The sequence below is a fragment of the Tachypleus tridentatus genome, chromosome 1, assembly GCF_004210375.1.
Source record: "Tachypleus tridentatus isolate NWPU-2018 chromosome 1, ASM421037v1, whole genome shotgun sequence".
In the NCBI taxonomy this organism is placed as follows: Eukaryota; Metazoa; Arthropoda; class Merostomata; order Xiphosura; family Limulidae; genus Tachypleus; species Tachypleus tridentatus.
In genome coordinates, this window is record NC_134825.1 from 100178977 (window position 1) to 100203670 (window position 24694).

A 24694-nucleotide genomic window follows, 5' to 3' on the forward strand; every position below is an offset into this window, starting at 1 on the left:
AAAATTAAAGAAGCCTTACTTATACAACTCAAGCCCAAAATAAACCAATATAAAGGAACACCTTTATACCTACATTAATAAATATAATCCAACATCTAAGCATGCTCTCTACATTCCTACATTCAATTACACAACCACCTTCAAACATGTGGTCAGCTATTGGTCAGTTAACTCTTTCTTTGTGAACCTGACGATGACTGAAGAAGGTCGAAACATTGTTCACTCCTCTACATAGTGCTTTCCCTACCCACACCAGCCATTTTTTACATATATAATTTTCTCTACATGTAGGTCTTCTCGTCATCATGGACTTCCATCATCTATTGGAGAAAGTTATATGGGCTGGCATGTGGACTGCCCCTCATATTTTCATTGTATGTTATGATTGTTTGGCCACCTCTTCTTCTATGGCATAGCGAATTTCTCCCATTGTCCTTCTACATATTCCCTTCTAGCTCTGACTGACTAAATTATTTATCTGTTTCCTTTACTGGCTATATTTTTTGTCTCAAAATCCCTCTGAGTGCCTCCTCCCTCAGTGGTATGGCAGCATCTCTACAGAATTATACTGCTAGAAACAGTTTCAATACCTGTGGTGGGCTGAGCTTTGAGCTTAATAACAGACAAACTCTCTGAGTGGCATGTGGTGCCTACCAGGGTATACTTATTTTTCAGACTACATTGTGTAGCCAACTAGGTTTGTAATGCTCACTGATGATACTGATATTGGATGTTCCACAACACTATTAGAGATCTCCTGATGGATTGTTGTTTGCTAAAATATGTCTGATTCAGTTTGTACCTACTAATGGACTATCCTGAGTATAGCAGTGTAAGGATAGCTGCTTATTCTTCTGGTGCTCATTGAATGAACAGGGACTGGCCTCTTTAAAAATTGGGTTTTGTGGTCACTCATTACACAATTTTAAAATGTTACATTCCTCTAGACCAGTGGTTCCCAACCTTTTTTATGCCCAGCACTCCTGAAACATTTTAACATGTTCTCACACCCCTCACAGAAATAATTTAAGAATAAAGGTGAAGGCAGCCAAAACAAATGTTATCTTGCACCCCTGGTTGGGAACCATTGCTCTAGACTATCAAGTGTACTTTTATTCCCCTTCTCTGAGTAAAGCATGGGAGACCTTGCCACTAACCAGTTTCTAGCCACTGGGATGATGGATAATGGAGGCTTCCTCCCAAGTTGTAATAATTCCACTGAACTAAGAATAGGCCAGTGGTGTTGTATTGGTGTAGGTGATGTGAACTCTCCTTCTGCTGTGGAACAGATGAAAAATTCCTGATGCTGCACTATTTTGTACTGGAGATGAACCACCAAATGCAACTTGCACATCTGAGTGGTTGCATTTTGCCTGGATGTTGGTTCCCATGTGGTCTGCTGTTGGAAATTATTGCAATATCAGTCAACATTAGTCCTTGCTTATGTGGTTGTTAGGGGCCCTTCTACAGTGGATATGATGAAAAATTACCAGTACTGTCTGGTTTTAGACTTGAGTTGATCCATCATATTTGCTTTTTCAAATCCATTGTGGCCTGATGTTGATGTGAACAGGATCAGTATGCATGAGCACTACTTAGTATAGAGGAATAGCAGTTCCTCTTCCTTTCTAGAACCCTCTTCCTCCCACAGATAAGATGAAAAAAGCCCAGTAGTGCTTGGTTTTGGAGTTGACCTGCCATATACAGTTTGTGTTCTAGCTACACTACACCTTAAAGCACATCCATTTGTCAAACTGTTTTTGGTCTTGCTTTTTCCTTCTCAAATTGGCAATACATATCTTCACTATGGTAAGAAGTGGTTTGGTTTCCCATGGATGTGATTCTATGCTTTAATGGTATAAGGTGTGACATTCCACAGCTATCTTCAGATTCTTTCTGAATAATACTCACCTGGGTAACTTTTACACCAATTCTTTCACTGCTTAAGGTGTAAGACATTGTATTGGAAGTTATCATTTTCAATACTGAAAATGCATTTCCAAAAGATATTTCCCTCATCTCACTTTCCTACCCCCAATTTCTGGTGCTTCATTTCTTGCTTAATTTTGAAGTGATGACTGAATAATCAGTATGGAGGGAGTCAACAATACCATATGGAAATGTGGGTTTAAATGGAGTCTTGACTAGTGATGAGTAAAAAAAAAACTTGTATGCGAGCATTTGGTGGGTGTCTATCAGAAATAAATTTTCAATGTTTGAAATTGGTAATGTCTTTCAGATGAAGAACACTGTAATACATCTCCCTTTTTATTTATTTAGGAAATCAATGTTATTAGTTACTATATTTGAAACCTTTGACTTGCAGTTGTCAAGTCTTAATTGATTGGTCCATGAGTTACACACAAGGTTTCTCTTGAAGTGTTCAAGTCTCTTAAAGCTCATAAGAAAATGCATTTGCTGATTTGCACTTAATTCTTTGCAAGCTTGTGTTGAAAAATTGATTCACAACATCATTCTCAAAATACAGTGAAACGAGGAATGTGCAGTCTTGAAAATAGTTATATGTTGATGTTTAAATATATTAATATATTTAAACATAACATATAACTAACTCTTTATAGTTCTTATTGATAGTGTTTCATAAAGGGATTTTTTATTATTTGCTAGGGTAATTAAGAACCAACTCTTGTATAGCTACATTTTACATGGATATTTACTGCTAATGCAAATCCAGTATTATCAGGTAATGTATTACTAACTAAATTTTTTATCACTGTATCTTTATGATATTCTTATGATGTAAAGATAAGGAAGGTTATGATTATAATGAAATAAAATGAATAATGTTATTTCTGTTTTCAGAATAGGCTAAGGTATTATATAATCTTTTAGTCGACTTGGTGTAATTGTTATCCCTAGACTAATATATCTAGAGAAAATGTTTTGCTCTCAAGATGTTAATTTTGTATACTGCATTAATTTGTACAGTTTTACAGCCTATTTTCTCTAGAAATACATTTAACTGGATTTGAAGTTTATGAACTGTCTAAAGTAAGAGTGACCTTGACAGAGAACAAAACATCTTTTTTGCACATTCCAAGCAGATCTAGTCCATAAAAATGTGGCCTGGCATGGCCAAGTGGTCAAGGCACTCTGCCCATAATCCAAGAGTCATGGGTTCAAATCTGTCTTACCAAATGTGCTCATCCTCTCAGCCATGGGGGCATTATAATGTGACAGTCAATCTAACTATTCATTGGAAAACAAGTAGCCCATGAGTTGGCAATGGGTGGTGATGACTAGCTGCCTTTCCTCCAGTGTTACACTGCTAAATTAGGGATGGCTAGTGCAGATAACCCTCATGTAGCTTTGTGCAAAAAAAAAAAAAAAACCCATAAAAATGTGAAATTCAGCTCACTTTACTTTACCCAGAGGTTTTTTTATACATTTCGTTGTGGGGTTTGTAATCTGAAAGTTGTGAGGTTGAAACCTGTTTCTAGAGATATTTGCCCTTTTAGCTGTGGAGGTTCTGATGTGATGGTCAGTTACAATATTTAGTGGTAAAGACTAGCCCAGGAATTTATGATGTTGACTATCTGCCATTTCTCTAATCTATCTGTCTTTTCTCTTCAAAATTGAGGACAGCTAATGCAGGTAGTCCATAAGCATCTTTGTGCAAAATTTAACAAACAAGCAGACATTCCATTGTTGTTGAATTATTCTCCAAATTGGTTGTGTATGCTATAATAAAATGTAATACTGTCTCTGTCTTACTTTGTACTTGGTTAATGGATATAGATGTTATATGTTGCTTTAACTGCAAATTTTAGTTGTTTTTATGTGTGTTTAAATGTACATCCATATGAACTTTAGTTAAATTTATAGAAGTCTTACTTCTTCAGGTTTTGGACCATTCACAGTATTTGCCCCTACTGATGAAGCCTTTAATAAGCTGCCTCCTGAAACTTTAAACTATCTCTTGAAAAATGCCACAGCACTTAAAGGTAAACCTGTTCTTTCAAATATAATTCACATGGAGTTACTCTTTATTTACAGTTTGTTGTACTAAGTAGGAATAAAATATTAGTTAACAGGAAATTCAGTTTCAGGCTAATTTATATTTTTGCTGAAGCACATCATGGCACCTTTCCATTACATTACCATGTTTTCAAACTTTTACTCTGATATGTATTAGAATTATGAAAAACAAAATGTGTTTGTATAAAATCTTCAAAGCAGATGGATTAGTCCAGATATTTCAAACTGATTCTCTATATATTGTAATAATTTAATAAATCTTCTGGTTACTTTGAGTTTTTCTTCCACTGTGTTGGAAGAATTTTGGAAGTTGGTATATGTTCATAAACAGCAGTAATGCAACTGTTGCTTGTTGTGTATATGATTAAATCCTTCATTATGTAGAACATTGCATATAGTGTATAAAATATTTCCAGTTTTTGTGTCAATATCTACCACAGTAATGCTCAGTTTTTATCTGTTCTTAAAATGCATACACATCTTACATTTTCCAACACTTCATTTCAAAGATGTAAACAAAATACAGAAGTACATATACTTTAATACATATTTTATACAACTTATACGTTTGCTCCTACACAACCCAACAGTGAGTCATGCTCCATTTTCTTTTATAAAGAGCCACTTATTGGCTGGGATGCAATGGCTACATATATGGATGAGAATTGGACATCAGGACATCCTTTCCTTTATAAGTCCAACTATTTTACTTAAGTTTTTTTATGTTTTATAAACCTGAAAGATGTAAATAGTATATAAAAATAGACTAAGCAGATAACTTTACTTAGACATAAATTTAATGCAAGAAAAATAAAATGAATTTTGTATTAAAAAAAAAAAAAACATTTTGAGATAGTGAATATAAAAAAAGCATAAAGAATTTTTTAAGTAACATGTGAATTTTCCAACATACTGTTTCCAAAAGAGTTTTAGAAAACAAACATCATTTCATCATGAAAATAAAAATAATGAATAGTAAGAAAGCAGTACAGAGTGATAGTCATTATTATGAGTATCATTTTAAGTTATATGAGTTAATATCTTTTATTGAAACAAGTAATGCATAGAGCAGGGCTGCCTTAACATTCACCACAGTATGTGTGAACTTTTTTGGTCTTTCTGTCTGCTTCTGTTGTAGTCATTGTCTTTCTTATTTTACTGTAGCAGCCAATGCATCTTTTACAAATTATTCTGCTGGACTTGTCTTTCATTGTAAGTCTTCATAATTTGCTGTATGTTGTCTCTTCCTGCTGTTATTTTTTGTGTTACTGCTATTTGAACATTTACTTGACACACTAATTCAATGATTGATTTTCAAAACTCATACATTTGTAGTTTATTTTTCTTTTGGTATGCTTTACTGAATAATACCAAAGCATTTACCACTGTTGTGTTTAGCAAAACCTCAAAGCCAATCTTATGATATCATCTAATAGCCTTCCTAATTGGTGAGAAATAACTGGACATTTGATTGGATATGTTTGTTTCTTGTTTTATGGTATGGTAAATGTGAACCATTTCTGGTTTTTTTAACATCCACATCATTGATTCTTAATCCAGTTTCCTTGAAGCTCAGCATGTTTCATTGACAACATAAGAACTTCAAATTTGTCCTTGCATTTTGCAATCACAATTCCATCATATTTGCTGGCAACCTATAAGTTCTACCTTCTTCAGTTTTGTAGTTGTAACATCATTGGGGCTACCCTTTCTGTTTACTTGCAATGTTCCCACAAGGTGAGTTTGATGCTTCAGCAACTCCTTTGCTAAATCGATTGATGTATAGAAATTATCCGTAGTGTTTGTTCTCCATGCATCTAGATAGTCTTTAGCAAGATCAAGGACTATTTGAGTTGCATGGGTGAATCCATCTAAGAGACATCCTCCTGTTGCTGTGTATCACCTTTTCCAGCAAAAACAATGTTGGTATAGGTGCAACCTTGGGGATCGCATAGTTTTATATGCTTTCAAACTATATTTATGTGCCTTTTTAGAATTATTTTGATGAAACACTAGACAATGTTGTTATTGCACCATTGTTTGATCTACTGCAATGCATTCACCTGGAATATTAACTCTTGTAAAAAAAAATTTTTAGAGAATCTCTAGTAACCTTCTAATTATTTTCTAAATGATCTCTCCATTTTGTTTGAGTATCTACAAAATTACCAAAACATAGGAGTGTTTGAAACCTATTTCTTGACATTTGTGATGTGTAAGAATTCCTGTAGAAGAGATTTTTCTGCCAGTAGTAGGCGATCTTTGGGTATCTCATAAGTCCCACGTACATAATAATTCCAAAAAAGCTTCTTTATTTCATCACAGTTAGTGTCTTCCCACATGCTTACCTTTGTGTTACCATCTGCCTTAGTTTGATCATAATTGAGATTAATTTGTTGACTATAAGATAATAAATTGCATCATTTGAGCTTATGAATGGAGTGTGCTGGTGGGCCTTACCATTAGTTTCAGTTTCAGACTGTATTTTCCAAATCTTCAGGTGTGAGGGCTTCTCATCTTCTGAGAACTAGAAGGTTCATAATCTGTACCTACATAATTTCTATTTTCAGTATCTGAATTTTCTTCAATTTCTGAAGAATTTGATCTTCATTTTTCTTTTTTTAGAAGCATAAAAAATAGTTTCTGGCACATCAGATTGGTTGGAAGTCATATTTCAACATATTTTACAGAAACAATACAAAAAAAGTATCTGAATAAGAGAAAAAAAAAATTATTATACATAGATTTGTATGCCAAATATCTTGTTTCTGAAATTCTAGCATGACTTGCTGGTTGGTCCTGTAAGATGGTAAGACTAATGCATTCTTAGGTTCCACGTAACTCGCCCATGGTTTGTGGGTCAAAAATTACTTTACAATGTCCTTGACTCGCACCAGCATGATATAAATATTTTAATTTTCTTAAAAGAAGTAATTGTAAAATGACTAGTGGGATCCTGGAAAATATCTGCAGAATAAACTTGAGAGTGAACATGTTAAAACTTTTCAAAATTTTTAAAAGGGTCTAATGTTTGGTCAAAGAATAACATTGTAAGTTTATTTATTGATAGTAATAAGTGCAGTGAAGTTTAGTTCTAACTAAACTTAAATGAAAAATGTACACAAGTCACAGTATTAGTCTATCCTTTTATTGAATGTAGGATGTAGTTAATAACTTAATATCTATAAGGTCTCAGATGAATACTTGTAGATTTTGGTGCCTCTGATCAGAATTTATTTCTATTATTCTAGATATCCTGCATTTAAAGTACTATTGCAATTAAAATACTAGCTTGACCAAGAATATTTTATGGGTCTCTGCTAGTAGATACTATATTATGGAAATGATTTGATAAAAGTGAAATAATTTATATCCAACTTCAGAAAATGTTTGATGCATATACATTAAAAAGATTTAATGGATAATTTGAACAACAAAAATCTAAGTGTTGTTACTTTTGTAATTTTTTAAGTTTGAATATACTCCAATTTCATTAGGGTTGGTGTTAACAAAAACATTACCTGAAATATTACTGATATGTAATTTAAATCTCATCACCCTTCACTGATCTTGTAATGGTTTGCAGTAAAAAAGTATACAGTATATAAGAGGGTTTCAAATTTATCTTAGCTGATCTACATAACTGCCAAAAAGGCCCTTCAGTTAATACCTGAACTTATCAATCTACCTGGGTTGCAACATACAAAAGTCTAGTTGAAATGTTGTAGAATGGACAGTAATTGCCTGTTGTGGAGACAAGTGTAGAAGACAACATTTCAAAAGTCTCCTGCCTTTCATCTCCAGGCTGAAATGTTTTTTTTATAAATCATTTGTTTATTAGCCAGCAAGTTAGGATGTAGAACACATAAGGATGGGGTTAAAAATACTCAGGTTAGATTCTCTCAGAATAAGTTTCAAACAAACAATAAGTAACAAGATTGCAAGGAAAAATTAAAAGGGTTAATAATACAGCTTGAAGGTAATAATTCAAGAATAATGAAATTCTGAAATAATTGAATCTAATGTGAAATAGAAAAAGCATGAGGAAAGTAGTTCTTTGAAGAAATTTATGGAACTCTCTCTATTTGTTTTTCTGAAACATAATACAAAAATTAATCATGGTTTGATACAACTGTCTTTGGTTTAATAACTTCCTGTCTTTTTGTTCTTTGAAACCATTAAAGGAAATATATAATAAAAGATTATTAAAAGTAATATTACATTATAGACATGACTTGTGGAAAACTATGTAGGAAGACAACAGAACTATTAAATTAATATTGTAGTAATTTTTTTTTTTTCATTTCCTTGTAATAACCTTGTTTTTGCAGTAAAAAACCATGAATTACAGCTGATCTTGTCTTTTTTATGCTTCAAATCCTAGAGAACAGCACAATAGGTATTTGTAACATGTTAGTAATACTTAAAAGGGGAATGTGAAGTTTGCAGGATTAAATAATTTTGTATCCAACTTCTATGAATTAGGTAAATGTTTTACAAGAAGACTGTTTGTTTTTTCTAATTACTCTATTCTACCAGATATTATTGTTATTGAAATTCATCAATTCAATGTTTCTTGTTGGATTAAATATTTTACAGAATACTGTGACATTTATAAAATTATTGTGACTACACTTTCAATTTTTAATTTCATATGGAACAGTAAACAGTTTTAGTATATTGTGATTAATATAAAATCTCATTATATAGCACAGCTTCACTTCAATATTTTAGTTCTTATGGTTTAACTTCCAGCCCCTTCACTTGTCTGTGGGAAGTATGGCATCTAGTAACTTGTTCATATGTGCTGTTCATTGTAAACTTGTGTTTTTTCCACTACTCTGGATGTCAAAAATCATTTTTTAATTAGTTTTGTGTTATTGTATAAATATACTTAAACATTTTTTTTGCTTTGTTATCAATTGTTTTGTTACTGACTACTTAAATAATAACTTGTAAGTTATTTTTTTTTTTATCTTAAACTAATTAAAGTTACAGTTTTGGTCACATAATCAGTTTTCCTTTGGTTGTTCATTATTGTTTTGTAAGATTCTGCCACTAGAAAATCAATGGCAGAACATTGGCATTATTCTCCATTTAATCAGCTGTTGCTCTTTTGTTTATCACTTTTAGTCTGGTTTGTAATTTTGTTTGATATTTGACGTTAATATGCACAATTGCAAGTATATAACTACTTATTAGTAATATGATGGTAACAGTATTTTTGCTAAAGTGGTGAAACTTTGAGAGTTATTACTGGGATCATGGCTAGGAACATTATTAACATTTAAGTCACCCAACTGATGATTCATAATGACTCCCTGCTAGTACAGAGGTAAGTCTACAGATTTACCATGCTAAAATCAGGAGTGCCATTCCCCTCAATGTGCTCAGCAGATAGCCTGATGTGGTTTTGCTACAAGAGAACACACTTGATTCATGATGATTCATTATAGATTTTATTTTTTGTGTGTATTTATGTACAATATTAACAGTAACAGTTGTGCTAGATAATCTTTTTTTGATGTAGTTTCATTAATGTTACTTTTTAAGTATATATAGTTTACTTTTAATAACTCTTCTTAATGTATCCTATCTCCAAGAAATCCGACTGAAACATTACAAAATAAACGTAAAAAGTATTTGTACTTTTAAATAGCTTGTTACTTGTTTGTATCACTGTATATCATATACTTTTAAGTTATCTAAGGTGTTAAAATTAAAATGTATCTGAAAAAACCTTAAATTTAAAATACTTTTCTTGTGTTAATTAATGTTCTGTTGAATTTAAATGTTCTTGCTCTTGTATCAGATGTCTTGCTGTATCATGTTGTTCCTGAGGTTTGGTATGTAGCTGGACTAGAAGGTGGACAACTACTAAAGACTTCTCAGGGAACTAAACTTAAAATTGCTGTATCAGGTAATTGTATAAAAGTTTTTGAAAATGACTATATATTTAAAACATAAATATTTGTACATTTGTTATTATATTGTACCTGTATCATCAGTATAAAACAAGCCTTGACAAATATTTTCAGATGTAGGAGCCAGCTCCAAAAGTCAGTAGCCAGATGTGCCTACCTTACTTTAATACTGTTTGTACTGCAAAATGGTGGTGGCTACATATATTTATTTACTTTCATAGCAGTGACTGTATGCTAACGATCATATGATATCAACAACCACTTGATGGTGTTGCCTGAACTAACTGATTTTGGTCCTGTACAAGTCCAAACACACATACTGAATAGTTGAATTGAGAGAAAAAAGAAAGGCAAAATGGCATGAAATTAGTAATGTGCTGTGCAACTAAAGCACTTCATTCCTGAAAAAACATGAAGTGCTGAATTCACCATAAAATTTTAGAAACAAAGTTCGATTTAGGGTTAAAAGAACAAAAAAATAGCTCTGGACTTTCAAGAAACCATAACTGTTCTAGATTCAAGTTTTATTGAATTGTAAGAAAATACTAATTTCTACAGTAAAAATGTTAATTACCATGCCAACCTGGCACCCAGGATTTGTTGAGGCCTGGTACAACCTGTATAGTGAAATAGATTAAATATAGCGAATCATCACATAAGTGACATTTATTTATTCAGTCACAGAAACATTTAAATTATACAGTATTTAGATAGTAAATATCCAGATATTAAATAAACAGAAAATTAGTATTATTCAAAATTGTCTTTTAGATATTATCATGTAGCATTGCTTGTTTTTGAAGGCTTTTTACCTATGTTACATATTATAATCCATCTTGGACAAGTCTGATTTATTATGTTACATGTTATTTCAAATAGCCTGAACTTTTAATTATAATTTAGAACTTATTTGAATGTCAATACGTATCAAAGTTATGATATTTGCTAACTAGATTTATGCACACAATTTTCTTTCTTAACACAAATATGCTTTAATATACAAACAACAATACAATTTATAATGATGTTTTCACAAAGTTATTACAAACAATGATTTTTATTTCAAAAGTTTAACAAACTTACAATCAATATTGATTCTTCTACCTGGTCTGGTACTGAATATTTTATTGATGGCTCATGATGAGCAAACTAATTGTGTGTTAATATGCAGAAACACTTCACTTGATAGACAAGCCAGCTAGCTTTTTCAGATGAAAATATCTAATGTTCACAGAAATGCTAATGTATAGAGTTAAACAGTTTGTAATGTTCAAAATCTATAAATGTTCCTGGTCAGATATCTGTAGTTTTCAGATTAATAAGCATTTATAATTACCAAAGTTTATAGCATACTAACTGTAGCAAACCAACAATATACAACTCTCTTTCCACATGTCAGTTTATAAAAATTAAGGTGAGGTTCTAGAAATTTTAGTTGGCAACAATGTAAAACATGTATTGTTAATTCTTACACTTGACAATCTTCTACAAATCACTTTAATTATTAATGGTTTACGTTCATTAATTAAGTTCACTTGTCCTTATTTGTCGTGTCAGTAACAGGTTCAGTTGTCCATGAGTACAAGTTGTATCAGGGTGTGTATGAATGAAAAGTTGTTCTGCCAATAATGTTGTGTGTGTGTGTGTGTGTGTGTGTGTGTGTGTGTGTCCTAGAATGTGTTGATTTGCTACTAGCAAGTTTATCTGTCTTCAGACATGATCTTTTGTTGTTCACAAGTTCACTTATCCATGGGTATAAATTGATATTTTATGAATTAGTTCTCTTGCCATTTGGTGTAAGTTAAATTGTTATTAACAGATTTGCCCATATCTTAATGTAAGTTGATATTGTATCAACAAGCCTGCCCATCTTTGTGTAAAATTGAGATATTAGTAAGTTCTGCTATTCTTGGGTATAAGTTAATATATTAAGTTCATTTGTCCTTGTGTACATGTTAGTGTTATCAGCTAGTTTACTCATTCTACAGTATGAGTTTATCAGTTATTATCAAGTTTACTTGTCCTTATATGTAACTAATCATTAACAGTTTCAGTTGTCCATGAGTATAACTTGATTTGTTATTAAGTTTACTAGACCATAAATATAAGCAATTTTGTTATTAACAAGTACTCATTTTTGGTTATAAATTTGTTATTAATGCATTGCAGGATTCATCATAAGATAGCTAAAGATAAAGTAACTAAGAAAAGCAATAAGTTACAGGTGGGTAGATTAATCAATCTATAATCAAGTGAATGTGAGAAATGATTGCATTGGTTATTGTATTGTAAATTAATTGATTAATCAAAATTATGATTACTTGATTAATGTCATGAAAATAATCAGCTGACTGGAATTAGTGTTTTTGATTATACCAACAGTTAATTAATTTAAATTAAATTGATTGTTATATTAACCTGTTGACTGCCAAGTATTTCAGCTGCTGCAACAAAACTCTCATGTTTCTTCATTTTGTAACTTTTTTGTGACACCATTTTGGATTGAAAGTGAAACAATTTGGAAGTAGGTCAAATGCATGTATGATGCTGACATCTAGCGTTGAAGTTATTTATTATTGAGAACGAGTGAACTCGTCAGTGGCACTGTGTTACCGATCGGCTTGGACGAGTTATCTCGTTCACGGCACTGAACAGGTTAATACTTTCCGGTGAGACAGCAGCATGTCTGTGAACTTATACTGCGAGAAACCAGGTTTTGATACCCTTGATGGACAGAGCACAAATAGTCCATTATGTTGTTTGTACTTAAAAACAAATAAATAAAGCATGTTAATAATAAACTAACCAAAATTAGGGTTTCTGATTACATACTGTTTTTGATTATTTATACTATTTACATGATCAAAATATTGCCATTATATTTATTTGTTGTTCAGCACAAAGCTATATAATTTGAGAGGAAGTGTGTGTCTCATGATGTGAGGATCACAGGTTTAATTCCTATTGCCACTAAACTTCCTTGCTTTGTCTGTCTAGACTATCTCCTATCATTAATTTTGAACTACAGACTAAAGGGAAGGCAACTCATTGGCAGCACCCAACACTAACTTTCTGTTTAAGTGTAAAATAAAGTGTACATTTACTGTGCCTTTACATTGTGTTATGTATCTAATTATCTAGTGGGAACTGTATTTTTTAATGTTGTATGAGCAGGAGTAGATCTGTGAGAGGAGTCTAAGGAGTCTGGATCCCCCCCCCTCATAAATGTTTTCCACAAATTAAAAACTGTATTCTTTGTTGTTGAACAGATATAGGGGTATGAACCACTCCCCAACATTTCTTCAGGAAATAAGTGTATTGTTTCGTGTTTAAAAAAGATGCAGATTTAAGGTATCAATTTCCTTTCAACCATCTTGTTTTTTCTGAAATTAATAACTGTGTTATTTAATGTTGTATAAGCAGGTATAGATTGCTTGAAAGGGTAATGTGGTTTGGAACTCATTTTTGCCACAGGTGATGATTGTTTAGTATTTTATAAGCAGCCATGGGTCTAGAGGAGAATTTCAGGAGGGCCAAACTCCATCCACTTTTCAGGAATTAATTGAATTATTTAATTTTGAGTAAATAGGTACACCTGAATTACTCTTATCTTTCAGAAATTATTTTAATTAGTTTTCACAAAATGGCCAGATATTCATATACTAACAAGTAGTATCAGAAAGAAACCTTAAATTTGAGTTTTTTTTATTGGGGTATCAATAACTATGAAAGCTTTTGAAGTTTTCTGAAATTAGTGCAATTAATCTACAGTAATCCAGATAAGACCTCAACCAGTAACAGTTTATTTCTAGGTTAATATAGTAGTATTGACATCAATTAAATGCTGCCATGGTTAACACTTGTCTGTTTTTCCTGAAACTCTGCTAGTGTGTCTTATGTCTAGAGGTTTGTTTTCATCTGAGTAATTATATATATGAAGTTAGCATTGTTTAGGAAAGCAGCAGCTCTTATGTACACTTGTTACAGAATTTATTTTTCAGTATGTAGAAGTTATAATTCTTGTAAAATATGCTTTTCTTGTTCATTTCTAAAATAAGTGAAAATGAAAGAAGTATGGCTGTGTAGTAACTTAAGAAATTCTGAAAACAAACACCAAATGCTACTATTAATTAATTATTCTTAATATCATATTTTAGCAAAATTGTATGTTTCTGTCCATTAAGTCCTTCCACACTATTTGATCAATCACCAGACTTTGCATGGTGAATGCTGTGATCTCTATGAGCAACATGAGTGGACAAAATTCCCACAAAAACTAATATGTAGCTTGTATCACAGTTTGTATTCATGTCGTGTGTTATATCAGACAAATGTGGTAACTTTCTTAAAAATTCAGAAGATTAAAAGAAAAGGTGTTTCCTAATATTTGTCAGAATTATTGGTTGTATAAAAGAGCAGTTCTTGCACCTCGAAATTATAATGTTCGTAGCATAAATGATCAATTATTGTAAAAGGTTCCTGGATAGGAATTAATCTGTAGCTTATTTGTCAGAGTTCCAGTTAGTGTTAATGTTGTAAACTACCCAACTGAATTCCTAAGTTCTGTTGAATCATCAGGGATGCCAGGTCACATTATGGAATTAAAGGTTGTTTTGCCAATGATATTGATAAATCTTGATCCTCCAAAATTGTACAAAGTTGAAAGTTTAGTTGTCAAGATTGTTAAGATCTTACTGCTACATGTTATTGAAGCAACTGGTCATGCTAAAAGTGAAGATATCATCATTCCAATAGTCCCTTTGCTTCCATATGACTATCCTTTTGAATTTACAATTTATTTTGTAATGTTAATCAATAAGGCACAAGGTCAAAGATTAAAGGCCCGGCATGGCCAAGTGGTTAAGGGGCTCAACTCGTAATCCAAGGGTCATGGGTTTGAATCCCAGTCACACCAAACATGCTCACTCTTTCAACCATGAGGGCATTATAATGTTATGGTCAATCCTAGTATTCGTCAGTAAAAAGAGTAGCCCAAGAGTTGGCAGTGGGTAATGATGACTAGCTGCCTTCTCTCTAGTCTTACACTGCTAAATTAAAGATGGCTAGCCCATATAGCCCTTGTGAAGCTTTGTGCAAAATTCAAAACAAACCAAACTAATCAAAGATTAAAGGTTGCTGGATTCTTCCTAAAGTAGCCTTGTTTTTCACAAAGTCAAATCCACATAGGATGTTCAAGGTTTGAATCTTATCAAAACCTACTCATATTGTCAGAAGAAAGAACAACACCCAATTTAGTACATCAAAAAGCTTTAATTTAGGTTGTGTAATTTTTTGATTTGAAAATCAAAGTTTCAGCTAAAATTTAAAATGTTGTGAAAATTGAATTTTTAAATAAATGTTCTTGAAAAAGTCATTTTATTGTATTTTTAATACCTATGTCAGACAAAAGTCACATGACTGAAGATTGCTTAAGGTTTAATATATCCATATCATTGATATTTGGTTCTCTATTTTGCTGTAGTGTTTGTAACTTTCATGTATATTTTTATGTTCATCTTGTAAAATGTCATCAAACCATATAAAGTTGGTAGGCAACTACACAATCTTCTGATCGCGTAAGAGTTTTACAGAATATTATTCTTACATTCATCCTATTCAAATAACATACATAAACAAGTTGGTTAACAGGCTGCTTAGTTATTTCTAACTTCAATCATTATATATTTTGTGAATAAAAACATGAGTGAAAGTAAAATATGCTTTCATTACTTATTTATATATTAGATTTATGCAAAATCAGTATGGGATTACTACACATTTAAAAAGCAAACATAATGACAACTATGAGCTGGTATTTAGTCAGCATTGTTAATTAATTTACTAAATAGAAAACATCAAAATTATTTTTTAAAAACTCCAGTGAAACATTATTTTAGACAAAAAATTAGATTTATGCAAAATACACAAATGGCAAATCTAGGAACAGATCTACAATATGAAATCAAGTATAATTTGAAAAATCACTTTAAAGAAACAAAAACAAACTTACTGAAAATAGGAATATTAATATGATGCAGTGGGTGAAAAGCTAGGAATGCAGGTTACACACTTTTCGTCCTGTGCTCATACAAGTGAAATGCTATAGGGCTATGGTTTAATTAATTACTTGAATGTAGCTGTCATTAAACAAATTGGCTAATACCACTAGTTGCCCAACTTTACAATAAATGCTACTATTTGTTGTGAAAATATTTTTGAGAATATTTTTTAAAACTTTTTTTTGTAGAAACTGACAGTTTTGTATTAAAAGTACAAGAAGATGAAATACAATTACAAATTCATGAAAGTCTTTTAATTATTAGATTTAAATTTGGTCGTGAATCAATTGGAATGTTTCTTATCTTCTTCTCAAATATTAATGTTTCCTTTTTTTTTTTTTAGCACTATGTACTTACCATTCCAAAATTTGAAAACTGTCATTTACATCATTGTAATGTACATATTTTTGAACTGTTATTGGAAGGAAATAATGGTTTTTCTATTATTGATTTAACTTAACAGCAAAATCTGGTAAAATTAGTTATTGTGTTATGAATACAAATGGGTACCCTTTTTCTATCTTAAAATATATAATTTTATCAGTTATGTATAAGATTTCTTATTTTGCTAAGTAATAGACATTAAATGAATATGAAAGTACGAGTGTTAGTTCTTTAATTGTTATCTTAATGTAATACTTGGATTATTTTTTTGGTAGCTCAAGGGGTCAAGGTCAATGATGCCACGATTGGTTTGTCTGATGCAGCAGTGAGTAATGGAGTTGTACACTCTATAGGAAGTGTGCTTTTGCCTCCATCCTACTCTAATGGGCAGGTTTTGTTTAACAAAATTCAGCCTAAGGTAAACATCACAATATAAAATACTTAACTACATTAGAAATCTCATGTAAAATTTTGTGTTTTAATTTGTGTAATATATTTGTTGTTTGCAGTTTTGAATGATTAATGTAACTTTGCCAATGTTTGATACTGTGTGTGAGCATTTAATATTTTATTCTAGATTTAGCATTTTCTGTAGAAATTGAGGTGAACCATGAAGACATCCATATCTATAGGTATTTCAAAGACAGCATATGGTTTTAATGCCATAAATATAATATATTAAAGTTGAATTACAAAACACAAGCTTGACATTCTGAGAAATATTTGTTTTATCTTGCTTTATTAAAGGATTTTGCAAATTTCAATTCACCAAAATACTTTTCTTATTTTTTTTCAAAACTTTTTATCTATAATTCCCATTTGATGGCAGATACAGTAAATTAATATTATAAACATCAGATCTTCTCTCTAAATAATAATTTTTATCGTAAAGTACAACTTAAACTTTCAGGATGCTATTACATTTTTTGTCTTCAGCATTTACATGTTTTCACAAAGTTCTTAGTTTATATATATTTTGTTTAGATGTGTAGCTTCAAAAAGGGTTTGGAAAAATGTCCTGGTATTTGTGGTATGTTTATTTACTACATCTGTCATCAAAAGAGAGTTACAAATAAAAAGGTTTAAAATATAAACAGAGTTTAAGAAGTTCCTGATAATTAATATTTTGAATATATTATACCCAGTAATACAATATTCTCATACTTTTATAAACCCATTTTGCCACATGACATGATTAACTTAAACTTGTCTTCATCTGCAGATATCTTTTTATATTTGGTACAATGTGTATTTATCTAGAAAAGGTAGCCCTGCATTATAAAGTAAGTGAATAATATTTAAATTATTGTAAGATGCTAGTGTTGAACCAAATTCACTAGAAAGAAGAAAACCTAAAGACCATTGCAGAATACAGTTGAAAATTTAAGTACATAGTCATTATGAAATTATAAAAAATGTAAAAAATTGACTTTTTATATATCCATGTTTTTTCTGTCATGAAATTTTGAAAGAACATGTAAGGCTTTCAATTTGAATTGTATTTACAATATTATAGTATGTTCTTATGGAAATTATAGAGATAGTAATAGCTTATATCTAAAAAGTGAAAAGAAAGTTTGCAGTTTATAAACTTAAATAGGTTGTTACTGAAAATCTTTGAAAAAGTCAAAGTATGCATCAAACTAACCATCAAAATCTAAAAAGTCTATTTAGATCACTTATTTAACACTCCTACGAAAAGTGGGGCCTAATAGACCCCAGAGCAACTTGAAAGGTTATTAATATTAGGCTAATAATTTTGTATTTAAATGAAATTGCCATTTAAATCCATTAATGAATGGATTAACGAGATTCTCACTGTTCCTATCTACTATCTAGCGAAACCACAGCCAGGGGAAAGGGCTTGGAGAAATCAGGACTAGAAACGTCTTTTCATAGGAGTGTTAATCTTAAGCTGTAGTTATTGCATACAGTTCTTTGTTTTATAACTCTGCTTTATCATGTAATATTTTGAGAAATCCACAATATTCAGTATCAAAACTAGTCTGAACAAGTAGTATATATATGTGGCAGACTGAGTTGAAATAAGGATGTTTTTTTTGTGTAGTTTAAACAGCCACATGGAGCTTCTTACCACAAGCTTTCTATCTCAAATTTCATTTATTTACTCTAGTTACTATGAGTAGAAAATGATTAATTTCCACATGGAAGAATTATAAAATATGTTGACACTTGTTAAATTGATTGATTGTTTTCAGTACTGTTTGCTTTATTCTAACCAGCTATAAACTAGTGTCACTGTAGATCAATACTACACTCCAGTAGGTTTTTATATTGTATTCAATACAAAAGTTTCTTTGTCAAAATTAAAAATTATGTTCACAACTAGGTACCAGGTGAATTGAACATGAGAAATGCTGTATGAATAGTTATGGAGTGTATGTGGAGACATATGGTGAAATGCTGTGTTAGTAATTTCATTTAAACTTTATATTCAAAATCCCTCATATTAAAATAGAGTGAGTTTTTGTATTGGCATTTTTAGTTCCTTTTCTTTATTTTCTGTAATCTGTTATGTTTTATAAATTATAAAAGCTTAATTTTTGTAGTGTTTATGTTAGTCCAATAAGTTGATTGACAACTATGAATGCTAATGAATCTCACTATATTAAAGACATATTGTAACCCTCCAGTGCCTTGACAGTGAGCTTGAAGGACACAGTACAGATAACTTATTGTGCAGCTTTACTATTAAAAAGTATACACAAGATATGTTTATTTTCTTCATATTACTGTTTATGTAATGATATAAAAATGGTTTACAATACAAATTTTATATTGAATAGGTTAAGGCTGTTGTTTGTTTGCATTATATTATAGTTTTTATTATTACATTATTTTGTTACTTACAAGTTTTTTTACTGAATTATCTTAAGCATTTGAATAATTTTCACTTATGTGTAAAAACGGCTGGTATGGGTTGAGAAATTTTTTATGTAGAGGAGCGAACAATGTTTCGACCTTCTTCAGTCATCGTCAGGTTCACAAAGAAAGAAAGAGGTAACTGACTGATAGCTGACCACATGTTTGAAGGGGGTTGTGCAATTAAGTGTAGGAATGTAGAGAGGGGTGTCTGGATGTTTGATTATCTAGTTATTTAGAAAAGTGAAAACTGATAGCAGATTACAGCAACTTTTTAGAACAGCTCAGAACATTATTTTATAAATCAGGTATACCTTTAAAATTTATTGTAAGGAAGACAGCACAAAAAAAGAAACAAAAATCATTAGATGCTGTAGTTTGAATGTGAACCAGCTTCTCACAAGTATTGTTAATATTACAGTCATTTGAAAAAGATTTTTTGTTCAAATTCTTCAAGAAAATAGTTGTATCTTGTCAGTGTTGAATATCTTGTATCTATGTATGTTTTTTAAAAGTTTATATGTTCCCAAAGTAATGTATTTATAAAGATTAAAAATGTATATATCAGTTAGGTATTCTTACTGTTACTGTGTTTGGCTGTAAACTCAGTAATATCTCATGAGATTAAGCCAGCTTAGGAAATTAGGTTATTCATATGTAGATATATGTTAAGCTGACAATGTATATAAAATATTTTAATAAAAATTAATAAAACTACTTATTCAACATTTTAACTAATACTGTTCATGAAAGTAATAATAAAAAGTAATATATATTATAGCTTATTTTGGGAAAAAACAAACACTAGCCCTTGGCTTAAAAAAGTTTTGTAGTTGCTAGAAATCTTGAAATTAGGTAGAATTTATGGCTGTGACTTAACTGATTTACCACTTGTAGTTATGATTGTTAAGTTTTTTGTAGTTAATAAACGTATCTTCCAAAATATCATAACTTCAGATATCAACTCATCTGTGAAAAAGGCCATGTACAAGAATTCAAATGTAAGCACATCTGAGACAGGTTATATACAGGAATTCAAGTATTAGCATATTTGTAAAAAAGGTCGTACAAAGAAATTAATCTGTAAATATTTCTTTGAGAATGTCCATGTACAAGTTTTCAAATGTATGCAGATCTGTGAGAAAAACCACGTATGGGTATAAACACGTCTGTGAGAAACGTCACAAAAGGAAATGCAGATTTAAACACTCCTCTTAGAGCACATAAAGACATTTAGATATGAACACACCTGTGGGAAGTGAGACCTTCAGGAAAATTAAACTGAATAATTTATAAGTTGATATAATGTTTAGAGAAAGTAAACTGGAAGCCAGCATGAAATAAGCACCTTTAAATGATACAAGGTTGGTTGACCAGGTTAAGAAACTGACAGAATTGTTTGAGCCAAATGGGTAACTTTACTTATAAGAAACATACAAAACTTCCAACTTTCATAGGATAAGTTGGAATGAGCTAGTCAGCCCCTAGCTGTAAGAGAATGGGGACATGCTATGTTAAACTTCTGAATTGTCAATTCCCATATTAAACCAATTTTAAAATTATTTTCACAAACTTTTAAACCAAACCAAAATTTAGGAATTACACCATTTTGCCGATGTTTAAAAAATTTATTGTTGGTCATTTCAGTTGAACAGAAATCTGGACTACTCATTCCCTCAATTCAAGTAATCATTTGCAACTTAATGCAAAATATCCAGGTTGTTTGTGTTTTAAAAACAAGTTTCATGTGTTAGTATTTTGTAGTGCAGATAAGCTTGTAGGTGTGTATATGATATATTTTCCAGTGGAAGAAAATAGAATAATTTATAGGCGAACTCCTCTCAACGTCAATGTTTATACATTGCGGGAAGGAATACTTTTGTGTGAAAGTTAAGATTTTAACGTCTGTTGCTTATTGGAAAGATAAAACGTAAAGACATTGCCGAGACATTTTGGTAACCCACATGTACCACAAATATTCATGTAAACACATTAGCTTTTGCACCACTTACAAGTTTTTCTTTTACTAAAAATAGAAGCTATACCAGTGGTGAAAGTGAGCATGTATTTTTAATTACTGTTAATTTTCCTCAGAGAGGTTGCAATTGATCGTTCCTTTAACTACAGTTTACTGTAAGGACTGCTTGTCATATTCTGGCTTATATCCCAATGTTGCAATGACAACCACTGTGTATAGCTACTCATGAGAATTATCCTTTGTGATGCGTGTGAACAAAAGATGAAGCTAGCTTGAGCTGCAAGCGTCACTACTAGTTTGTTTCTGTGACAAAAGTTTTCAATGCATGTGACAAGGTGCGAGAAAGCATACGAGAAGAAAATGTGCGTAATTGAAAAACTGTATAATGGAGAGGAAGAAGTAAGGTTTGGTTTGTTTGGAATTTCGCGCAAAGCTACAAGACGGCTGTCTCTGATAGCTATCTCTAATTTAACAGTGTAAGACTAGAGGGAAGACAGCTAGTCATCACGACCCTCTGCCAAATCTTGGGCTACATTTTTACCAACGAATAGTGAGATTGACCGTAACATTATAATGGCCCCATGGTTGAAAGACTGAGCATGGTTGGTGTGATGGGGATTCGAACCCGCGACCCTCGATTACTAGTCAAGTGCTTTAACCTCCTGGCCATGCTGGGCCGAAGAAGTAAGAAATCGTATAGTTTCAGTTCGCTGTGACACAAGTTCTTGTGATATATATGCATAAGCATATCACTGTTTTTATGTTGCAGAATACTTCAAGATTAAAAGTATTACAGTAGAGCTTGAAACAAAATTTAAACATATCTCGGAAGAAAAGTGAAGATCTGACTCTGTAATTTCACTACTAATAATAATTATTGCTTGAAGCCTGGTAGCGCAACGACTGTGAATAGTTGAAAGAGCTTAGCCTGTATTTTCTCATATTACACCATACGGATCGCATTGCTTTGAGATTAATGTTCATGCATAAGCCTGCTAAAAGCTTGAGCAACCAGACAGGTGAATTCATCAATGGCCAGCTATCAAGGTGAAACTGTAATGATAAGCAAAAAAGACCAAGGCCGACATTGTTTATAAACATAGTATTCCGGAAAAAACAGAAGCCTTCATTATTATTTCTTTTCCATATTATACTTTGTTTAATAATGTCTACGTATAGGAAGATGTCACAAATTGCAATTCTGTGTCCCAGAGTTAACCCAATTTATCATGATCATCCCAACTCCCACGCTCAAGACACCTGTTCTAAACATAACTCTTTGATCATGAATAAAGAGAGTTGTGACCGCATTTATATAATGATCATAATCATGTGTGCTGCTAATGATAAGCTCAGAAATTACCACTTGAAGATCTTTCTTTGAATTTTATAAGTGCTCATCTTCAGAGTGGTGAAGACTTGTGTTTGAATAGCAATGGTAATGGATTTGTGTTTTACAGCTATCCATTCGCTCGAAGTGGAGTTGGTGATGTTGTCGGTACTGATTTAGAATAGCAGGCTTTGTTTCTTCAACTGATGGAGGATAATTGGGAGCAACAAGAAGTTGCTATGAAAGTTACTCTTACTGTGGAAATGAAAGAGATTTTGTGAATGAGTGGAAACAGTAATATACTAGGACTATTAGATGCAGAGAACTCCATAAATATCAGATTCAGTATGCAAAGACATAACTTAAATCTGTTTTAAAGAAAGATTTTTGCTTGATGATAAAAAACCAAAATCATAGGTTAAAATTCAATGATACTGTAACAGTTGTCTCCGAAGATTTTGACAAACTACAGGTACAAGCAGTGAAAATCTCCGATTTAATGTACGATTCTACTTCAAAACGTGTTATATTTTAAGCCACAAGATGATTACCTATAATCTATTAATGATGTGGCTTTTTTTTTCATTTGGAGTTTCCATATGATGTGTCAGAAGCAACTGCTTTTGCTTTTGATCCTGATGGTAGGATAAATTGCAAGACAGTGGTCAGATGGTTGAATAATTACTAAGGGTAGTTTAACAGAAATTGTAGGTCCCTATAACATTACTAAAATGGAAGAGCAGGAATCTTTAAACAAACAAGTGTGTAAATTTCAAGAACACTCATGAACAGTGGTCTTTAAAAGAAAAATCTTGCCATGCAATAGTCGTCTATATCATTCCCTGATGGTTTTGGTCAGCAATTGTTGCATGGCAAGATTCTACTTTTAAAGACCAGATGGTGCATGAGAATTTTCTTGGAATTTACAATGCAGAGTTCACTTATCTCAATCATTGGATAGACTCCTACGAAGTTTTAAAGGTTTTAAGAAAGAACTACCAAATTCGAAAGATTATTCAGATGAATTACCTACAGCAATGCCTTGTGACTTCAGTTAAGTTCATAAACGTGGTCCATAAACTATGGTACGTTTACAATATCTAACTCGCGACACTTCCGCTCTAAATGTAAGACTTCGCTAGCTAACAACCTTGGATACAATAGATGGCAAAAATGAAAACACAAAAAAATGATAATTTTGCTCATACTTCACCAGTTGAGACTCTTGGAACACCCAAGGCAGAAACGGAAAAACAAATTTCTCTAATTACCAGTCAAGTAGACAGTATATTTGAATCTTCTATTACAGTCCCAATTACAGATATCACAATTAGTTGTACCAATCGAATACCACAAGCAGACAGTATAGAAACCATAAAATCCCATAAACTGTCATCTCTTCAGATGAAAACGTTAGAACATACCACATCATTCAACAAAGATTTCAAGATATTTCTTCAACGAAAAATGTTCGAGCATTCAACGTGTATCCCAAGTCACTACAAATTTTCAGCTTGTAAGTACAACGTGTCAGTCGAATGAAAGTATTTTCTGGCCAAAAATTACAAAGGTACTCATGAGGAAGATGGATGGAAAACGAATTTCGGATGTTCAGGATCAACCAAAGTCCTGTATAAATTTAAATGATAACTAGGTGGACTACAACTTCACAAGTTTAGCGCATCTGGGTCAGTCAATCGAGAAAGATTTAAACAGCACTACGCGTATTGACAAGCAATATAGTTTGGCTAAGAACGATGACCCAACGTTTGGATTTACACGAAGATCATCGGTAAAAAGTATTAAAACCTGGTTTGGTTCTTTAAAAGTAATTTAACTACCGCTTAACTCGTCAAGTAGTATCCAGCTTGATGGAAATCAGATGACTAGGCCAAGTAGAGAGAGAGTGTAAATTTGTCATTTCAACCTTCAGATGCAACTGAAGAGAAAACTGGTATTTTACAGAAGTGCAACATTGAAAGCACTGTTTAGAAAAGCTATCAAAACTGCTTTACTGAGAATGTAAAAGTACAGGTCAAGAGAAAAGACAAGAAAGAAAAAGTTGCTCAGTTTGTATTTGTTAGAAGGAGATGAACGAAGAGCGCAAAATGACACGAATTCTCCAAAGACATTGTCC

At 31.8% G+C, this 24694-nt stretch overlaps 1 protein-coding gene across 3 annotated transcripts in view; it reads left to right on the forward strand.

Moving 5' to 3' along the window:
* Positions 1–19964, forward strand: part of LOC143256857 (transforming growth factor-beta-induced protein ig-h3-like) — a 45368-nt gene extending 25404 nt beyond the window's left edge. The window contains exons 4-7 of one of the 3 annotated variants that reach the window (XM_076514654.1): positions 3864–3965; positions 9812–9919; positions 16642–16784; positions 16944–19964. In XM_076514654.1, the coding sequence (XP_076370769.1) occupies positions 3864–3965; positions 9812–9919; positions 16642–16784; positions 16944–16949 (359 nt within the window). In that variant the 3' untranslated portion in view covers positions 16950–19964. Of the gene's footprint in view, positions 1–3863; positions 3966–9811; positions 9920–16641 lie in introns of all 3 variants that reach the window. The other 2 variants (XM_076514644.1, XM_076514658.1) reach the window with 2 other exon arrangements.
* The last annotated feature ends 4730 nt before the right edge of the window (positions 19965–24694 follow it).